The following is an 18,754-nucleotide window of genomic DNA, read 5'->3' on the forward strand; positions in this document are numbered from 1 at the left end:
AATCAGGGAGTTTATTGACATTTAACAACATCAAATCTCACTCACACTAAGGGCCTACACTCACATACTCAACTAGCCTACATCACTTACAGAACAAGGAACGCCACAGGACTCCAAGGTAAGAGGAAAGTAAATCTGCTCACCTCCTGAATGCAATTAAGTGGGAGTAACCCAGCAATCTTTGTAGGCAAGCATTAGTGACTTGAATAGACCAATTTCACAGTGTCCAGGTGTCCGGCCTCATTGATGTTATTGATACCTTAATTGGCAGGGTAACATGTCTTCCTGTTTCTGTCTTTCCTGTGGACTTTTCTTTTGCTGTCTATGGGACAGTGCTGTTCCACAGGAAGTTGATTTACACAGCGGCACCATCTTGTGAAATGGGCTAATTAGATGTAGGCCTATTGGCAGCTAAGGGTAGCTCCACGCTCAATGAACAGCAGGGTAACATGTGGCCTTTTTGATTAATTGAAAACCAGACTCCCTGCCACATGCATTCTGGGCCATCTGCAGCTGTGTCACTGCACACAGGCTCCTTAGAAATGCATTACAGTAGCCGAGTCAAGGTGAGAGATAATGGTCTGTACCAAGAGCTGGATGGCGTGTTGGGTTAGGTACAGCCTGATTTTTTGACATGACTGAGCAACAGATGCGATCAGACAAGGTCAGCTGGCCATCAGTCATGACACAGTTGTCATGCAACCTTGGTATAAGCAAGAGATAAGGCGTACATTTTGATGTTGATGTTGTGATATAGTTTGTTTGGCTGGGAAAACTAGCATTTCGATATTAGAGACGTTTACAGTAAGTAACTGACGAGAGAGCGGTGACTGACTCGATCCACTGGATGAAGTCAAAGCCCTTTGTATCAACATAGGTGGTTTCCCATTGTTTGTCCAGGTCAGTAGTCTGGGTCAGTAACAATATACCAAAAATGGTAACCTATGCGCTGGGTCTGTAATACAGATCTGCATATCACCTTAACCCTTAAAGGTGTAGGTTTTTGAACGTTCTAAGTTCCGCAACAATTGAAGGTTCTAAAATTCTATGTTGAATTCAGTGAACCCAGATGTTCTTTAGAACGTTCATTTCTCAACATTCCCGTCACACCGGTGTGACGGTACTCCTTTAAGGGTTAAGGACTGGGAACAACTTGAAGGATGTAACAATGATGTTATATCAGTAGTTCTCAAAGTGTGGGGTGAGCACGATGAACAGGAGGAAATATTTTTTTTTGTTAACCTTTAATAATGCCTTTCTTTTTTTGACAAGATCATAGATTCAAAACAAAATAGCCACACACAAACATAGGAGTCATAAACAGACCGACGTATGAATTAAAATAGCATCTGATCCAGCGGACCAAGACAGGAAATGCAACATGGAACCATTTTTTCAACATTACCATTTTGCCGAGTTGAATCAGGTGGGGCTTGAAAATTCCCCACAGAAAAAGTTTGAGAACCACTGAGTTATATGAACCTGCCAGCCTTCTGGGGGAGTAATATTATTTCAAAAAGTTTTATTTATGTCCCATAAATTAATAAAAAATTCTGCAGCACAGAAAAAAGAAAAGAAGCATGCTGCAACTTTGATGAAAATGTGGGTAATTCCAATTATTGTGAAGTCTGGTGTATTTAGGCCTCATTATGGATAAAAAGACAGACCAGAAGGTGTTGGGTAATTTGTTTTCAGATTGAGTTTTATTCTCTCCCAGTTTCTAAACGTTGCAACTTTCTAGATGTGGCAAGTGCCACAGCCATCATTTCTGTGGTTTGAGGATAACCTGAGCCTTCGTGCTGCCCTGTTACCATAGCAACTCAACAGATAATTCACCCACTTTCTTTATTTTTGGCAGAGGCTCTTAGAACCTTATTTTTGGCATAAACTCTTATTGTTAGGCTATTTCAAATGAAATCAGTTTGTTTATATTGAGTGAATGTTACTGAACAAAAATGTCAAGAAAGCAAAAACAGTTTCTAGACTGAGTTCATAACACTTGTGAATTCTATTTCACATTGGAGATTATGTTGTGGCATGTGTGCACACCACAATAACAATTTACGATTCACCAATTTGCACTCTTTTTGCCTTTGCACACATCACAAATGTGGCACCTTTAAGGAAATTAGAAGGAAAAGAATTCATTTTCTATATGGTTTCACTAGACGCGCCATGTGTCTAAACTTGAAATCAAAAGCACCGTAGTAAGAATATGTCATGATCACTAGGCCCTGGATCTAGAGGGCTGGTTGAGGGTTGCTGGGAGACGAGTAATGGACTGATAGAGTGTGGTTGGGTCACCTGAGAGGATGTACACATCAGACCCAAAACATCTGATGCGATTGCGATGTGTCACAGCACATGAGCAAGAACTAGAAATATTGGGTGACTGTATAATGTCTTGACTAAGGGGGTTGAATACATTTGCAAGACACTGTAGGCCTATTTTTAAATGCAGTATAGTCCAATACATAAATTAAATACACATTATTTCAGACAGTGTGTTGTGCAGTCAAAAGTCAAACCAACTACTGTACACTCAAGAGAAACCGCGGTTTGGGATAAATGTGTGGTTTCCTGTTTCCTGCGTGCTTTTTAAATGTGTATCACGTCCTCTCACATCACTATCTTTCTCACAGTGTCTGTTGACTCTTTTCACCTGATCTCACTTCTGTAGTGAAATAGGTTGGATAGTCCGGAACCTTCTTTGGATTTCTGTGGCAGGCCTGGCTATAATTCCTCATACTCATGTGAATAAGAGGCTACGCGAATGTGGGAAATATGGGAAATCACGCTGATAAAGACAACTGCAAACCTGTGTATGAAGTAATGCAGGCTCAGGTCAGAAGTACAAGGTCCATCAAAGGAGGGAGAAGGTATGGTGAGCATTTCCGTAAAAATTACTGCTACTACTACTACTTTTACTACTACTACCACCACCACTAATAATAGTAATAATATAATGTCTGAGTGTAGGATTCCTATCTATAATATTATTATTATTATTATATTATATTAATATAATAAAAATAATTCTCTATTGATATTCCTGTTACTCTATATAGATATAGAAGATTAGGAGTCACTCTCTTCTAATTGCTTTAAATCATTTCAGTTTCTTCTTTAGGCTGTTGATTAGAAAGACTTAATGTTGCTTTTTCTATTTTCAGTTGGTGTGGCTATGCCAAACAAATAGGCAGTGTATAATCTTTTACCTTCATGTTGTCCTATATGTTGCCAGGGCCTGGTACGGGTGAGAACTCTTGCTGCGGAATTTTGTATGTATTGTAGTCTGTCTAATCTCTTTGCTGAGACACCAAAGAGCAGGGCATTACAGTAAGTCTAGAGGTTATGAAAGCATGAATGAGAGTCTCAGCAGTGGGGTTAAGGGACGGGCGGAGTTTAGAAATGTTTTTGAGGTGGGTGAAGGCTGTTTTAGTGATGTATTTGATGTGAGAGTCAAAGGAAAGGGTAGAGTAAATTATGACACCAAGGTTTTTGACTTCAGAGGTAGTAGTGGTGGTGAAGTAGCCAAGGATGAATAACTGTGATTGTTTAAGCTTTTTCAGTACAGAATCTACACATCAACATTGATGAATGTAATATTTATTGAGCTTATTGTGTATTTTATAACTGTAAAGGATGAGAAAAAACAGGACTGATCTTTTAGATGTGGAAGTTTCAATCAAACTGACTGAACCTGAGGGGCATCACAGTCGTCAAGGATCTAAAAAGTAAGAAAACATAATTTAATCCTTCAGCAAGGGGAGTTTACAATGTGAGGTTCTAAAATTCCATGTTGAATTCAATGAACCCAGATATTCTTTAGAACATTCATTTTCTGAGAATATTTCTCTCACACCGGTGAGACTGCTTTTACACTGTATGCCAACCACAAACTGTGTTGAGTACTAGGCTATACTGAGGTGGGTACTATACCCCACCTCAGTTTTCGGTTGGCACACAGTGTGAAATCATCATCAATGTTTGTTTCATTTTTATAAAGGAGCACAGCTTCTGCATGTGTTGAGATCCCTATATCAGTTGAAAATCAACAAAATGTCAGTGATGAGGACCCGGAGAGGTATGGATAAGGAGTCTATCCTACATTTTCTCTTGATTGCTTTAAAGGATTCTTTTCAATTCAGTTGTTTTCAAATTTAAATGTAAATATAAAAAGCTTAGTAATACTGAATTGCAATGCTTAATGTTTGTGAACCTTATTGAACAGAAGCCCATTTAGGCTTTTCATAAGTGACTGATGACAGTGATGGCTTTGCTCTGTAATTCATGCAATTACATGTAAACAATACAGTATGTTATATGTTAGTTGAAAACAATCTTGGCAAACTGGCATGAGGGAATTAGTACATCTAACACAGGGCAATTCCATGGGAAATTATGTTTTTTGTAACATCCATAACGCCAATAAAATGTGATGGTGTACAGTATGGTATGATGTGAATGATTACATTAAATTTGAGCATTTGCTATTTTTGGCTGAAGAATGTGCATGAGAAAAAATGCACAAAACAATTAATGTTATCATTCACATCATACAAATGCCAAGGCATTTCACTGGCGTTATGGATGTGACAAAAAGTCCATTTTCCGTGGAATTGCCCCACATCAACAAAGAGGAATTTATAGAATATTTACTCATGTTATGGGGCTATATGTATCGATGAGCAAATCTCAAGGAGGACAGAAGGAAGCAGTGACCTTTTAGATCCGGATATTTCCGTCACACTGAATGAGCTTGAAGAACATTGCAGCTGTCAAGGATCCAAGAAGAGAAGAATTGTAGGTTGTTTATTACAGAGTATGCCAACCAAGTATCAAGTATCAAAGTATTTTTTTAAAGTGTTTTTCATGTTGCACACGGATCAATTGAAAATCAAGAGACTTTCTGTCGTACGAGTTTTAAGAGGTAAGATTTTGCATTTGCACTCCTCTTCACCAACCAATCAGAAACACTAAAAGGCTCTCTGCTTCTCTGCTCATATATGATAATTTTGCAATGTTTCCTGAGCTTATTATTGTGTATTTTATAACTGTATAGGACAAGAGAAGACAGCACTGATCTTGTAAATGTGGAAGTTTCAATCAGACTGAGTGAACCTGAGCGACATCATAGTCGTCAAGGATCTAAGAAGTAAGATAAATACAATTCAAGACTGTTCATTTGAAGACAAATATGGAAGAGTAATGTTGCCTAATTTTACACAGTATGCCAACCAAACATGCACAATGAGGTGGGTAGAGTATGTGTCAATGTTTGTTTCATTTTAAAAAAGGAGCGCAACTTCTGCATGTGTTGAGGTTGAAAATCAAGAGAATGTCAGTCCCAGGAGCTCTGAGAGGTAAGAGGAAAGGCGGTCGTTTGCTCTTTCTTATACCCAATTGTCTGAATAAACACTTAGTACGAGATACGAGAGGCTTCCTAGGTCCTACCAATAATATGTTCATTTTGCCACATTGTTTCTTATTTATGGAATTATTCCATTTGCAGAAAAAAATATAACATTTAACATTTGTTGACTTTAACCATTCAGACATTACAAACGAGCAAAGGGCATTTTTTTTTAATAACACATGTACCAACACACCAGTACAGAAATTGGTTTTATATACTGAAAGTGCTTATATACAGAGTTTGGTTTAATATTAACTGAAAATGCTTATGGTCTTATTTAATACATGTAAGGATGGAAGCAGGCAGCACTGATCTTTTAGATGTGGATGTTTCCATCACACTGGGGGAAACTGAAGGATGTTACAGTCATCAAGGATCTAAGAAGTAAGAGAAACTAAACGCTGTTCATTACAGCCTATGGAAGATGGCATGATGTTGCCTAATTTTACATACAGTATACATGTCATTTAACAATTAGGTTGGCAGTGTGTATCAATGTTTCTTTTTTTAAAAACTTTTTTTAAAGGAGTGAACAATCAACAAGTCGTCAAGGATCTAAGAAGTAAGAAAACATCTTTAGAGAGGGTTGTTTGTTGTCGCTCTATAAGGGATTATGCTGCGTTCCATTGTACTTAGAACTTGGGGTAAAAACGACCTCCGATTCGGAAAAGTGCAATGGAAAACCAAAGTTGGTTTTTTGCCTGGGGACGCTAGGGGCAGCGGGGAAAGTCACCATTTTCACCTGAACAGGTCATTTAAACATCAAAATTATTTCTAAACAGGTGTATTACGTTGAAATAGTTGCCAAGTTCACCTTTAAGTAGAATTGCCTGTTTGTCAAATTTTTTTTTTACATATATATTTTTTTGGCTTTGACCACGGGGGCAGGAATCGAACCCAGGTCGGCATACGGTGCAGGTGCCCCAGCCAGTCGCGCCACGCCCAGGGTCTTGGTAGAAGTTTTTACTTGCCTACTCTCATCCTTGTTAGCTAAGCTACCTACATCAATGTGACTAGCCAAACAACCATAACATTAGATTCCTGCTGGCATGCATGTTCTTCCGAGAAGATGCACTAGAATGCATTTAGATTGGAAGTCTGGAAAACCGACACAGAATGATCGACTTCCGACTTGCAATGGAAAGCAGCAAATCACTGAATGTAATAACAAGATAGACTCTGTTTTGGCAGAGTGATTTCAGACTGTATGTATTCATATTACAGAACACACAAAGTCAAAGGTATTTTTATTCGCCAAAGCTTTAATCGCCGGGGATTTAAGAGGTAAGTAAAAAGACATTTCCTAATTTGTAGTCATAGTGCATACTAACAAATCGGTATATAGGATGTATAATATGTGTTAGTGTGAAGTTGGTTACATCCTCTTTTGTTATCACTGGTAACATGACACTGGCCTGAATGTGTTTTTCTTGAACCCAAGCCCAGACCTCACATCCATTTTGTAAAGGGGACCCTCATCTGATAGGAGTGACCCCTATGTTCCTTATCTGATATAGGGGTCACTTATGCACCTATGAATATTTTTCCCATTCAAATGAAGTATGCTCCTTCAGCCCTATTCTTTGAAGAATTTGGCATTTGGAATTTTCAAAGGTTTGAAAGGCAGTTACTTTGTCCAGATAACTTACTGCACCTTTTCTCGCAGTGTTCCTCATAAACTTTTTCTCTAATGCAAATTAGGCCCTGTGTTCCTTCAGTAGCAGAGCCAGTCCATCCATACTGTACACCATTCTTTTTTGGCCCAATGGTGTGCTACAAGATTCTAGTTGTTTACTCTGGTATATTCATTTCAACAAAGAAGCTAAAATGCAAGGTTATACTGACTCATGTTTCTCATTTGTCTTGAGATGGCTACATTACTCCTAAATGAGTAATGTAGCACCATTTCCAAAGATATTTTGATTGTAATTATCTGTTTTTTCACCGTCCCTGTAGGAAGACAAAATGTGCTGCTAAGGTCTTGCAGAAACCAGATACATTAACAGTGGATGGAAATGAGGGCAATCATAGTCGCCAAGGCTCTCAGAGGTGAGAATACACTATAACATAAACAATTTAGCTAGCTACATGGGAACACTGTTAAAGATGCCATTGATGTACCCCTAAAAAAAAAACTCATCTTACTCAGTGAAATGAGTTAATGGCCTTGAAAATGGCTTGTATGCATCTCATACCTACTCTGCCTCATCTCTGATCATCTCTGATGTCAAATTGTCAATGCAATGTCCAGGTGGATCAGTTGCCGTATCTATTGTTCAGTAATATTTGAGGTCTGGTGTAATATTTATTGTAATTAATATGTAACAGCTATTCTTACATAATGTACAGGTCAGAACATGAGGGCTACCTACAAAGTGTCCTAATGTGGAAGTGCAATCGCTGTGCAGACGTGACAAATTCAACCAATTGGATGAAGGCGAAGCCCTCTGTATCCACAGAAGAGGGGTTTCCATTGTTTGTGCAGACCTGTAGTTCAGGACAGTTTGAGTGTACACAAACTGGTATACGTTGGGTCTGTTTTACAGACGTGAAGATACAGTATCGTGTTGTGAATTGGGAAGTACTTCATGGGATAATGGAATCATATGAACCTGCTGGTCCTTTGCTGAACATTACACTTCTGGAGGGCGAACTGGAGGAGATCCACCTGACACATTTTCTCTGTTTGGGAGGTGTTGAAGCATCACTGCATGACTATGTGAAGGTTCTACATTGGCGGGAGAGTGGAGTGTCCTTGGAAAAATGTGACTTAACCCGATTCCACGGCAGAGTCTCTAAGCCCACCTTTTCCTTTCTCGGGCTCATCATCAAGAAGTTTCAAGACTTTCTGTCACTTTCTGTGCATGGGGCATTGGTACACTACTGTGCTGGAGTTTCACCCCTTATTCTTCACACTTATCTCATGCCCGAGGAGCCCATTCTACTACAGCGTGTAAAGGAGAACAGTGCCAACTATTGTCCGATCCCTCTACCCAGACCTGAAGAGCCTTTAAGGTTGGGGACCTTCTACCAACTCAGAACTTCCTGTTTTTCCGACATCACTCCTTCAGAGATCCAATTTAGGTATCCAAGAATTGTCCCAAACTTCTTTAAAGTGCGCATTGAAGATCCCAAGGACAAATTTAAAATGGAGCTGATTCGCGTTCATGACCGTGAATGTAAGTGGATCGGTGAATTTCATAAGGATGAATACAACAAGACCACAGCAAAGAGGCAGGTGGCGATTCTGGAGAACTACAGCCCAGCAATGATTGAAAATGAGGCCCATTTTATTGATGATCACAGAGTTGCACTCATTGAACGTGTGACATGTATACCTCCCATAGCAGAAGAGATGCTCTCACAAGGTTTGATCCATAAAGAAAAACATTCAAACATCATGGCAGCAAGGACCAGTGAAGAAAGAATGAGGGAGATCTACAAATGTCTGCAGTCTAGCGGAACCAAAGGGAAGGCCCAATTTTACCAGATCCTTCTACTAAAAGAGCCCCACTTGGTGAAGCATCTGAATAATTCACACCACTGATAAGGAAGGGTGTCCTGCAACTGTTTTTTGAGAACCTGATGTGACTGTATTTGTGTTGGCCTGATAAATCATGTTTTGGACACGGACACCTGAAAATATAGATATCACAAAACCTACAAATGCATTCCGTTTAATAAAACAATGTTTTCTCTCTCCTTTTTTGTTTCTGTGCAATCATAACCAGCCTCATGAAATAGTCACCTAGAATTCTGTTTGATTTAATTTGACTGAAAGAAAGGCAGCATGATGGACTGGTCTGATGGAAAGCCATTCCAACTCAATTGGTTGAGAAAATAGCAAGAGTGAAAGAAAGTCACTAATCTCAGTAAATGTTGGCGTGTGTTGTTTCAACCTTCAGTTTTGTTGCACAAAGTAACAATAGTCAAAATAAATATCCATAAAAAAAAAAAAAAAATCCATAAATGTGTGTCCAAACTTTTGACTGGTGTAAGTTGTGTTTCCTGGAGCCTTGGTGCTGTTGAATGTGTGCAGCCTATTAACCTCGAGTTCATCTGGCAAAATGCTGGCAACTCAAATATAAAAATTGGGGTTATACTGTGGAGACCTACATACGATTGTGACAATTGATTAGGTGGGATATCTATATGAAGTTATTATAAGTCAAGGGAAGTTACTAAAATATGTTCCATGTAGAAATTAGCCTATTAACAAGTAGCCTATGAAAATAGGCTGAATTAATATCCACATTTATTTAGATTTTTGGTTAGTGCATGCCATAATTCTGGGATAGGCCCATTATAAGGAAATAACGATAAACATTTATCAGATGTGTCCCTCTCTCACATAGTACATTTCTGCAGAGGTATTTATTACCATATTCTAATTTATTCATAGACAACACTATCCTGCACTTTATATTTATTCAATAGCTATGTATTTTTTTGTATTTATTGAAACTATTTATCTTCTGCTTTCGTTACATCTGTGGTACAGAGAAAACTGGAAATTTCACCTTGGGGGTTATTACAGTTTCTATCTATCTATCTATCTATCTATCTAACGATAATGGAAAAGTTGTTTGTTCACATCAGTTAGGCCTAATACTGTATGCTGGCAAAGTTTGTTTTGATGTTCTGCAGTTTATAGGTTGTGGTGGATGTGGTAGAAGCACAGGATGGGCTGTCCTCCGTGTCTGACCTACAATTTAGTAACAGATTGAGGCCTTTGGGGAGGACCTGTTTTTATGGTTCCGTTTAGGTGACAGAATATATTTTGCAATATGAACATATTAGATTAGATTATTCAACGTTATTGTCATTGCCATTGCAATGCAGTTTGCGTCTAACCAGAAGTGCAAAAAAAAAGTGCAATGTGATATACAAAGTATAGGCAGGTGGTGCATAGACAGGACAATAAATATAGTGCAGTGTAGACAGTAGTATACAGTTGATTTACAGAAGGTGGTTTAGAGTAGTATAAATGAAATATAAATATGTGCATAAGCAGTTACCTTAAGAGCAGAATAAATATGGCTAGGTAATATGAACAATGTATGAACAACATGTATGTGCAATGTAGTAGCAGTAACATTATAATAGTAAGAATAGTATGCAGATTATCAACAGAATATAGAATAAGAAAACAGAATAAAAGTGGATATTCAGTATGAAAAATAAAGACATATGTACAGAATGTACAGTTATGCGCAGTGTAACAGTACCATTGTAGTGCAGAAACAGTAACATTATAAGAGTGGTAAGAATAAGTGTATGTGCAGGATGAGTATGAAGAGCAGTAGAAAATGTATATATATACAAGTGTAACACTATACAGTATTTTGTAAATAAATAGATATAACACTATGGATGGGATATAGGTAGTGCAGGGGAGGCGCGCTGGGGGTTGGGTGTGTGACTGTGTGTCCGCCTCCTTGTTGTCCCTGTCAAGGTTGCCAGGTCGTGGACACCTCAACAGGGAAGTAGGCCTTGGGTAGGGGCGGTGGGGGGCTTAGTTGGTTTGTTGTCACTGGGGTGCAGAGCTAGAGTTCAGTAGGGTGACAGCTGCAGGAAAGAAGCTTCCTCTGAACCTGCTGGTTCAGGTGCGGAGAGACCTGTAACGCCTCCTGGAGGGGAGTGGGGTGAACAGTCTGTGGTTGAGGTGAGAACAGTCTTGATGAGATATATATATATATATATATATATATATATATATATATATATATATATATATATATATATATATATATATATATATATATATATATATATATATGAAACAAACCACCACACCAACAATGGGTTATGATCATTATAATGAACCATCTGAATTACCATGAATAATACAAAGCAGAAAGGGCTGATGGTGTGTTGGGATCTGGGAATAATAGGAAACACATTTTTCCAATGAAAAGCTTTCCAAGTTGTGGACTTATCAGTTTGTCAACACTTTGTAGTTCAATTGTAGGCTAATCTGAGTACCCAGAAGTTTGCATCATGCTGAACGAACGGCTAGTCTTCAATTTTAATGTGAATTTAGAAATTTGACGTTTTTGTGAAAGCTGGCATATTGTTTTTTCAGAAGCACTGTATGCCATACTTTTGCGCAAATATAGGCCTAGTCATTTTAGGATTGTGCGTATGTTTTAATCTTTGTTGCGCCGCCCCTCCATGTTTTTCCGAAATGCCGACTGCAAACTTTGCAATGCAAAGCACATGAACGCTCACAGTTGAAAGAATGATGTCATTACTGGGAACATTCGCATTAGGCCTATTCCCAGATTCCATGAATGCATCTTCAGAGGAACTGTGAACAGTGAACCTGGAAAACTGAGGCCCCATCAGAGTTACCAGAAAGAGTTATCTTTCAAACGAGTGAGTCCTTTTTATTTAGGTCCACTTTAAAAAGAACTAGCCTATGTGAAAGCCCAGCAAAAAGTAGCCTAGGCCAGTGTTTCTCAAACTTTTTTTCTGGGGACCCACTTTTTAAAAATGACAGACTATCGCGACCCAACTCGTGACTGTGGTAGTTAACAAACTAGATCCTTATAGAAAGCTGTTAGCTTTCCTAAGCTATATGGTATAAGGAACCAATGAGATTGTTGTCTAGACAACAAATTCCCATTATGTTATAAGGGCTTAGTACCCTGGGAGTACCCTGGGAGTGAGACAGCTATAAGTTAGTGTCTTGAGAGTGAGACAGTTGTCTGCGTGACTTTCTGAGTCACTCCTTATAGCAGTGGTTCTCAAACGTTTTCTTTCATTCCCCACTTTGATCAAGGGGGCATTCTCGAGCCCCACCCCACCTGTCCCTTATCGCTCTAAGAAAGTGGTAGGTCAAGCCTAAAATTGTCAAATTTATTGAAATAATGACAAGTTCTAAATATATCCTCTTCAACAGTTAAAATCAGCTGGTGCTGCAGATATAATAATAAATAAATACATAATAACACACATATTTCTTCAACATATTAGGAAGCATAGGCCATTTTACAGCATTGTACAATATATTCAATGAAATAGCAACTACCAACTACCAACATGCTGCATTAAATGGATCCATAAGCCAGTCATACTTAGCACTGCTGGTTGGGAAATATTTTTGAAATAAACTTTGCAGGGATGTGATGTAGGCCTACTGTTTAACACATGGGATCACAAGAGTGGCTCCCGAATCAGACGTTTCAGCGATTTCGCTCAGAAATCTCAAAGGCATAATACTGTCGCGATTAAGGCGCCTGTCCATACCTCAAGTTTTTTTGGTGAATGCAGTAGGCCTAATCTTATTTGCTAGGTGAGGTAGCTTGTCTTTGCCTTGTAACTGGACATTTAACTCATGTATCGCTAAGATATATCAAATATAGGCCTATCGCTAAGATAGGCCAGTTTCGTCAAGAAATGTTCATTAGTGAACGTGCTTGCAGATTCAAACATGCGCTCTTCCTCCAAGCAGAGGCGACCCGGAGCTCAAACACGCGCCTCGGGAAAGCCACCTTGCCTCGCTGTGAAACAGTAGGCCTACAGTCTTTTGGTCAGCTACCATCTCTTCGCAAAGTGCGGAGAATAGACGCGCTTTTAAGGGCCGGGTTTTGATGAAATTCATCACTCTCACAACAACGTTCAAAATCTCATGTAGGTCGGGACTAACTAAGCTGCCTTGACACGAGCGCTTCCCTATGAATAACACAGTGCGTCCATCGGGTGCTATCTGGGCCTAGGCTACAAATAAAAAAATAAAATAAAAAAACTCCTGTTTTTCACGTCAGTTCGCGCCCCACCTGGCATGTCTCCCTAAAGGCTCTCCCTAAAGACTCCCCTAGGCCAGGCCAGCGTTTCTCAAACTCTCACAGTTTGAGAAACGCTGGCCTAGGCTATGGTCCTTTTCTGAGCATGGAGGGAGGAGCTGACTTTCTTCCAATGAAAACAGCTATGTCTGGCATCACGTGGTAAACTCGTATGAAGCGGAAACTTTTTGAATGCAAACGGGCGCGGGTTTGTGCTTGCCATTCAGCGAGGGAAAGGTGGAAGTAGGATACCATCGTCCAAACACAACAGAAGAAAACAAGTAGCAACCTGAGATCAACTTAACGTCAAGAAGTAAGGAACAACATTGTCCGTCAATTTAAGGCGTTGTAACGTTAACGTTAACTTACAAAGCATCTAGAAGCTAGCTGTTGATAATTGAGATGTGATGACTAACGTTACGTGACCTGATAAATCTGGTTAGATATTCATGCTAGGTAGCGGTAGCGCTAACGGTAACTAGCTTGCTAACTGTAGTTAAACTGGTAAGTTATAGCGTATTATTTACGTTAACTTGGTTAACATTTATGTATTAGGTGTCACTTATGTCGTGTGTCGTATTTGACGTTATATTGTTTCCCATGTTTCGCGTGACTATTCAAAACTGTCAGGAAGGACTCCTCTGAGACATGTTTACCAAGCGAGCTTTAGCTTTAGCTCTCCAAGATGCAAACGTATTAGATATTAATATTAACTTGGCCAAAGTTTGACTTTTAACTTGCCCAAATTGGTCCTTTAGCTTGTCAACTAACGTCAACGGGAATTTTCCTATTTAAGTGTGCCGATGTTTTGATTGCATAACGTTAACGAAACGTTGAACTAAAATTACAGTGATTGGTATGACATAATTATGTCACTGTATTTCTATAGGTTTACGTCACTCACGATGTCACACAAGCAAATCTACTACTCAGAAAAATATGACGACGACAAATACGAATACAGGTGAGTACGTTGTGTCCAGTCTTGTTGACACTAACGTTACCTAAACGTCATCTTGTATGGTAACCTTGACCCAGCTAACTTAATGTGTTTCTCTTCCGCTCCGTATAGACATGTAATGCTGCCTAAAGACATCGCCAAGTTGGTACCCAAAACCCACTTGATGTCCGAGACCGAGTGGAGGAACCTGGGCGTTCAGCAGAGCCAAGGCTGGGTACACTACATGACTCACCAGCCAGGTAGGAATTGACGTTGCAATCACACACCAGCTCAATGTCTACCTACACCACCTGCTGTCAGCTCTTCTTGCCATGCAGTGATGCAGGACTTCATATAGCCCTGGCAGTGGAGGCACAGAAGGAAGTTATTTAGAAAAACTTTTCCTGTTTCTAGCTACTTTCTGTCCACTTTTTTACAGTCCCCCACACACACACCTTTGCTAGATAAGGCAGGACTGTACATATGGCTGGCACATGTCGTATTTGGTGTCATAACATTTGTACTTGCAGGAAGTCTCTAGTGACAATAACAACGGTGCTATGTCACATCACGTATATGAATGAATCGGGTGAAGTTTGCGCAAGCTGTCCTACGGGATTGTTTTTCCATAGTCCATATGTCTCGTGTGTCTCTCAAAACCTAATTAGCATTAGTCATTCAATCTCAGCAGAGAGTATCAGGTGCACAGAAAGCTGTGTGAGCAGGATTGCCAGATGTTGTGTGGCTCTCCTCTGGTCGCCAGCTGTGAGTGTTGCTTTGATGGAAAGGTGTGTCCACAGAGGGCCTCCGTTTGGCTCCAGGGCCAGTGCGAAGACTGGAAATCGATGAGCTCATGTTGCCCTTTGTCCGTCAGTAGGCCAAGTGTTGTTTAAGGTGCTTTGTTTAGTGTGTTTGTCAGTATAGGCCAAATTTTGTTTTGGGTGTTTCTCAGTAGGCCAAGTTTTGTTTAGGGTTTTCAAGTTTTGTTTTGGGTGTTTCTCAGTAGGCCAAGTTTTGTTTAGGGTTTTCAAGTACAGGTATTGTAAACACTAATTACCACATGTATGTACAGAAATAAATGTAATTTAATTTTCTACATAAAATTATAAAATATTATATAGGCTATATATGGCCTGATGAAAGTGGACAGCTAAGAGACATTGGCTACCGAAGTTGTGTGCAAGATCTGCTCCAGTGAAATCTGGAAATGGACAGACAACCAATCTGAACACTTGTGTGTGCACCTACCAGCGGAATATTCCGCATTGCCAGCCTTCGCTTGGCTAGCAAAAAAGCTACTTAAAACTACTATCGCGGTCACTCATCTAAAATCATCCGTATTCTGTACCAACCTCATACGCTATGCATCTCACGTTATTACCGGCCATGCCAACTATGAGGAGGGGCGGAACATGAAAGCTGGGGGCTGCTATCGCACAGTCCAGGCTACTGGAGGGGCAGCGAACAACTTACGCAAATACCGAATCCCGATTACCACTCTGCTACTGTCTGGGGCTTTGCTCAATGAATTAAGTATAAGCTTTACAGTGAAAGAAGGAGGTCTTCTGATTCTGTAACTCTAACAAAATGAATGGTTTCTTTTAACACATTGGAGAAAAACACATTTGGTGCTTCAGTGCTGTAACTAGCCTATGTGACATTCAGCAATTTTCCTAGTCGTAACAATAATAATAATTCCTTAGGACTATTTTGTGCTAAAACATGAAATATTTTAAGTTCAATGTAGGCGACAGTGTGTGATATGTAAAAATAGACAATAACAATGTCACAATCTGGAATTATTTGAATAAGACGGTAGTTTCACATAGACTTCTAAGTCCTTTATTTTTGCACTCTGGCTACCCCTAAGTACCCTTCATATGCATTTAGTTATAGGCTCAATTTAATTTCCAGGGAAAAGTTTTTTTTAAAAAATGTTTTAGCCTATGTTACAGCAGGGTCTATAGAATTAGTGTGTGTCTGGCATATGGAGGCGTGGTATCACGATGGTTGCTTCCTATCGTGATGTCGGTCAACCATCACGATAGACGACCTTGTCAATCAGCCCAACCCTAGCAAGCAGTTAGCATGACATGTCACTCTAGATACTGAATATGTATGTTACTGCATTAGATACTGGATAGCTGTTTGCCATTGTAGATGTTTTTCACCTATGTGGTGTATGAAGTGCATTTTACTCTTTGAAGTGAAATGCTTACACACAACTTGCACTTTGTCTAAAAGGCCTATTTATTGGGAGGCGAAAATGCTCTAAATCTTGTGTAATGGAGTAATGGTTTAGACTTATATTGAGAATCAATGACAGCCACACAGATGTACTTTGGATTTTTTTTTTTTTGTTGGTTATTGACTGATTTCAGCCTAGTGAGAGTTAAGCAGCAGGGAAATGAGTATTTGTTGTACCTTGGAATCGAACCAGCGACCATGACGTGGCTTCACAGGCATTTTAAGTTGGAGGAGCAAAGCAGCGGGAGTGACTGAACTGAACTACTTGAATTGCAGCCAGTTTGGAAGGACTGGTGGAGGGCAGCAGCTTCCGCTTTTGATTAATGGAACTCTCACGAAGCCTCACTTTATCTTGTCTTTGACAACTGCGCATTTCCACCTTTTGTCTACTACTGTTTGTGTGTGTGCATGCGCTTGCGAGTGCGCGCGTGTGTGTCCACAAGCTTGCGCGTGTCTGTGTGTGCATGTGCAATCGCTTTGACCGTGTACATGGCCCTAAAGTGAAACCTTTCCCATTTCTCTGTGCAGAACCGCACATCCTGCTGTTCCGTCGTCCACTACCCCAGACAGCGTGACACTATACGAAGGGAACCGAGAAGGGGCGGGGAATGACAGAGAGAACTGCCGAGGTGCCAGCGTGACGATGCCATTTACAGGAAAGGGATCCCGTCTGGACAGATGCACTATGCCTTTTGTAAAGAGCTTGCCTGACCCAGTGACCAACCCCACCATTGCCCAACTCCCCATGTTTTTAACCCTTCAATTAATTATACTGTTCATATGTCGCCCCTGCTCTGGGTCTGTTTGGTGCCTGTATAGGAGTAACTGTAGTTACCTCTTTAGAGGCGTAATGATGTTCTTGTGATGTTGTTTCATGTCTGTATGTTTTCGCCCCTCTTCATATTTAACTGCTCTTATCTGTGTGTTATCCGTATATATGTGACCCCCTTGTTGTCCCATGTGGTGTCAGAACAGCTGCTTTCTATGTATGAACTTCATTTTACACTGAAATAAATCTTTCAAACAACAACAAACAAGACTTATTTTTGTCTTTAACTTGGTAGTAACAAGTCGATTTCAAACAGCAGGATCCTTGTCATCTATTTTGTTAAAACCTTGATTTGGCTTCAAATGGCACCCTTCTTGATATAATTCTATGGCCTCACCTTTTCCAAGACCCACATGTTAAAGGTTGTATCAGCGATTGCGGGGTAACGTCACTTCTGTTGATGTTCAAACAAAACAGAGCTAGCTCGCTACACCCTCCCCCTCCCTCCCGTGCAATTGAAACTCCTAAATGCGCATCTCATCGGTTATTGGTTGGAACACTTTATTTTGCCTTTGAGTGGTTGCCAACACTTGTTGGTATAGCAATTGTTTTTGTGTACAGATCTCGGAGCCTGGGCTGCCTACAGAGACGGGTTTTTTTGACAACCTGCTTATGGGGCAGGCAGTAGCGGATCATTAGGAAAGATTAAATCAATGTGATAATTTATGTTTGGGCCTGAAATCGCTGATACAACCTTTAAGTGTCCTACATTCAGGGTTGGGTCAGATTACTTTGAAATGTAATCCATTACTGACTACAAATTACATGGCAATTTTTGTAATCAGTAACGTAATCAGGATTACCAAAAACATGTAACGTAATCTGATTACTTTAGGATTACTTTTAGATTACTTCAATAAATATGTCCCTTAAGTAAAAGACACCACCACTGAATTGAGGAAAGAATTCTCATTCTATTTTTCTGTTTAGGCCATCCTTAAAAATATTTTTGTTTGCAGTAACAGCCAAAAAAAAAAAAAAATGGGTCGGTAGGTAGGTCAATATTTTTTTTTTCAAGATTCAAAGTAAAAAAAAAAAGTACAATTTTGGTCATGGTGATTACATAGGAATGAATTTACACAAATGTGCATATCGTGACGTAACTGACTGGGTCTTCAACCCGTGCCTTCAGGCGCACCATTGCAAACCTCATTCTGATGCAGGTTATATAGACCAGCCTTTCTCAAACTTCTTTGAACTGAGGCCCGGTCATGGCAGACTTTGGGGTCATAGGGCTCATCTACATGTACCCAGAAAGAAGGCTACAATAAAGCTCTTGGCCACGTTATATTGAAATTTGACTATACAATACTCAATGCTATACAGTGTATTATACCGTCTCTGCTCTGTTTCTAAGGAAGTTCCAAAAAACAACGTCGTTCTATTAAGTTTTTTTAAATAAATAAATAGCCTTCCAACAGGTTGAAGCGGAGCTTTGATACCAACGTTATCGATTAGTTTCAGTTTGAATGAATGCTCATACCACCACTTGATTGTAGGGCTCCATGTTTAATGACATCGATAGCAGAAAC

At 39.7% G+C, this 18,754-nt stretch overlaps 2 protein-coding genes across 6 annotated transcripts; both read left to right on the top strand.

The window, feature by feature from the left end:
* Nucleotides 1–5: 5 nt before the first annotated feature.
* On the top strand, nucleotides 6–9,121 carry LOC143140394 (NACHT, LRR and PYD domains-containing protein 1 homolog). Of its 5 annotated transcripts, XM_076301248.1 has the most exons (12): nucleotides 6–118; nucleotides 2,681–2,879; nucleotides 3,645–3,737; nucleotides 4,010–4,087; nucleotides 4,868–4,933; nucleotides 5,066–5,158; nucleotides 5,301–5,366; nucleotides 5,711–5,803; nucleotides 5,946–5,981; nucleotides 6,644–6,703; nucleotides 7,376–7,468; nucleotides 7,769–9,121. In XM_076301248.1, the coding sequence occupies exons 2-12, from the start codon at nucleotides 2,785–2,787 to the stop codon at nucleotides 8,964–8,966; spliced, it is 1,971 nt and encodes a 656-aa protein (XP_076157363.1). In that variant the 5' UTR covers nucleotides 6–118; nucleotides 2,681–2,784; the 3' UTR covers nucleotides 8,967–9,121. The 5 variants fall into 5 exon arrangements, with proteins under 5 accessions (XP_076157363.1, XP_076157361.1, XP_076157366.1 ...); XM_076301246.1 differs by lacking the exon at nucleotides 6–118 and having other exon boundaries at nucleotides 2,654–2,879; XM_076301249.1 differs by lacking the exon at nucleotides 6–118 and having other exon boundaries at nucleotides 2,797–2,884.
* A 4,294-nt stretch (nucleotides 9,122–13,415) lies between these two features.
* On the top strand, nucleotides 13,416–17,424 carry cks1b (CDC28 protein kinase regulatory subunit 1B). Its single transcript, XM_076300902.1, has 4 exons — nucleotides 13,416–13,519; nucleotides 14,096–14,170; nucleotides 14,279–14,406; nucleotides 16,922–17,424. The coding sequence occupies exons 2-4, from the start codon at nucleotides 14,112–14,114 to the stop codon at nucleotides 16,966–16,968; spliced, it is 234 nt and encodes a 77-aa protein (XP_076157017.1). The 5' UTR covers nucleotides 13,416–13,519; nucleotides 14,096–14,111; the 3' UTR covers nucleotides 16,969–17,424.
* Nucleotides 17,425–18,754: the final 1,330 nt, after the last annotated feature.

This window comes from Alosa pseudoharengus, unplaced genomic scaffold (genome assembly GCF_046254945.1).
Source record: "Alosa pseudoharengus isolate Yale_2024_CS ecotype anadromous, Long Island Sound unplaced genomic scaffold, YU_APseudo_1.1 YU_APseudo_1.1_scf_23, whole genome shotgun sequence".
Taxonomy (NCBI): domain Eukaryota; kingdom Metazoa; phylum Chordata; class Actinopteri; order Clupeiformes; family Clupeidae; genus Alosa; species Alosa pseudoharengus.

What these genes read in the sequence shown, in the direction of transcription:
- LOC143140394 (XM_076301248.1), top strand. Translation starts at nt 2,785, where the DNA reads ATGGGAAATCACGCTGATAAAGACAACTGCAAACCTGTGTATGAAGTA. An exon ending in AGTGATGAGGACCCGGAGAG is followed by an intron (nt 4,088 to 4,867) that starts GTATGGATAAGG and finishes ATTTTTTTAAAG; the next exon opens with TGTTTTTCATGTTGCACACG. An exon ending in AGTCGTCAAGGATCTAAGAA is followed by an intron (nt 5,982 to 6,643) that starts GTAAGAAAACAT and finishes TTCATATTACAG; the next exon opens with AACACACAAAGTCAAAGGTA.
- cks1b (XM_076300902.1), top strand. Translation starts at nt 14,112, where the DNA reads ATGTCACACAAGCAAATCTACTACTCAGAAAAATATGACGACGACAAA. An exon ending in GACGACAAATACGAATACAG is followed by an intron (nt 14,171 to 14,278) that starts GTGAGTACGTTG and finishes CGCTCCGTATAG; the next exon opens with ACATGTAATGCTGCCTAAAG. An exon ending in CTACATGACTCACCAGCCAG is followed by an intron (nt 14,407 to 16,921) that starts GTAGGAATTGAC and finishes TTCTCTGTGCAG; the next exon opens with AACCGCACATCCTGCTGTTC.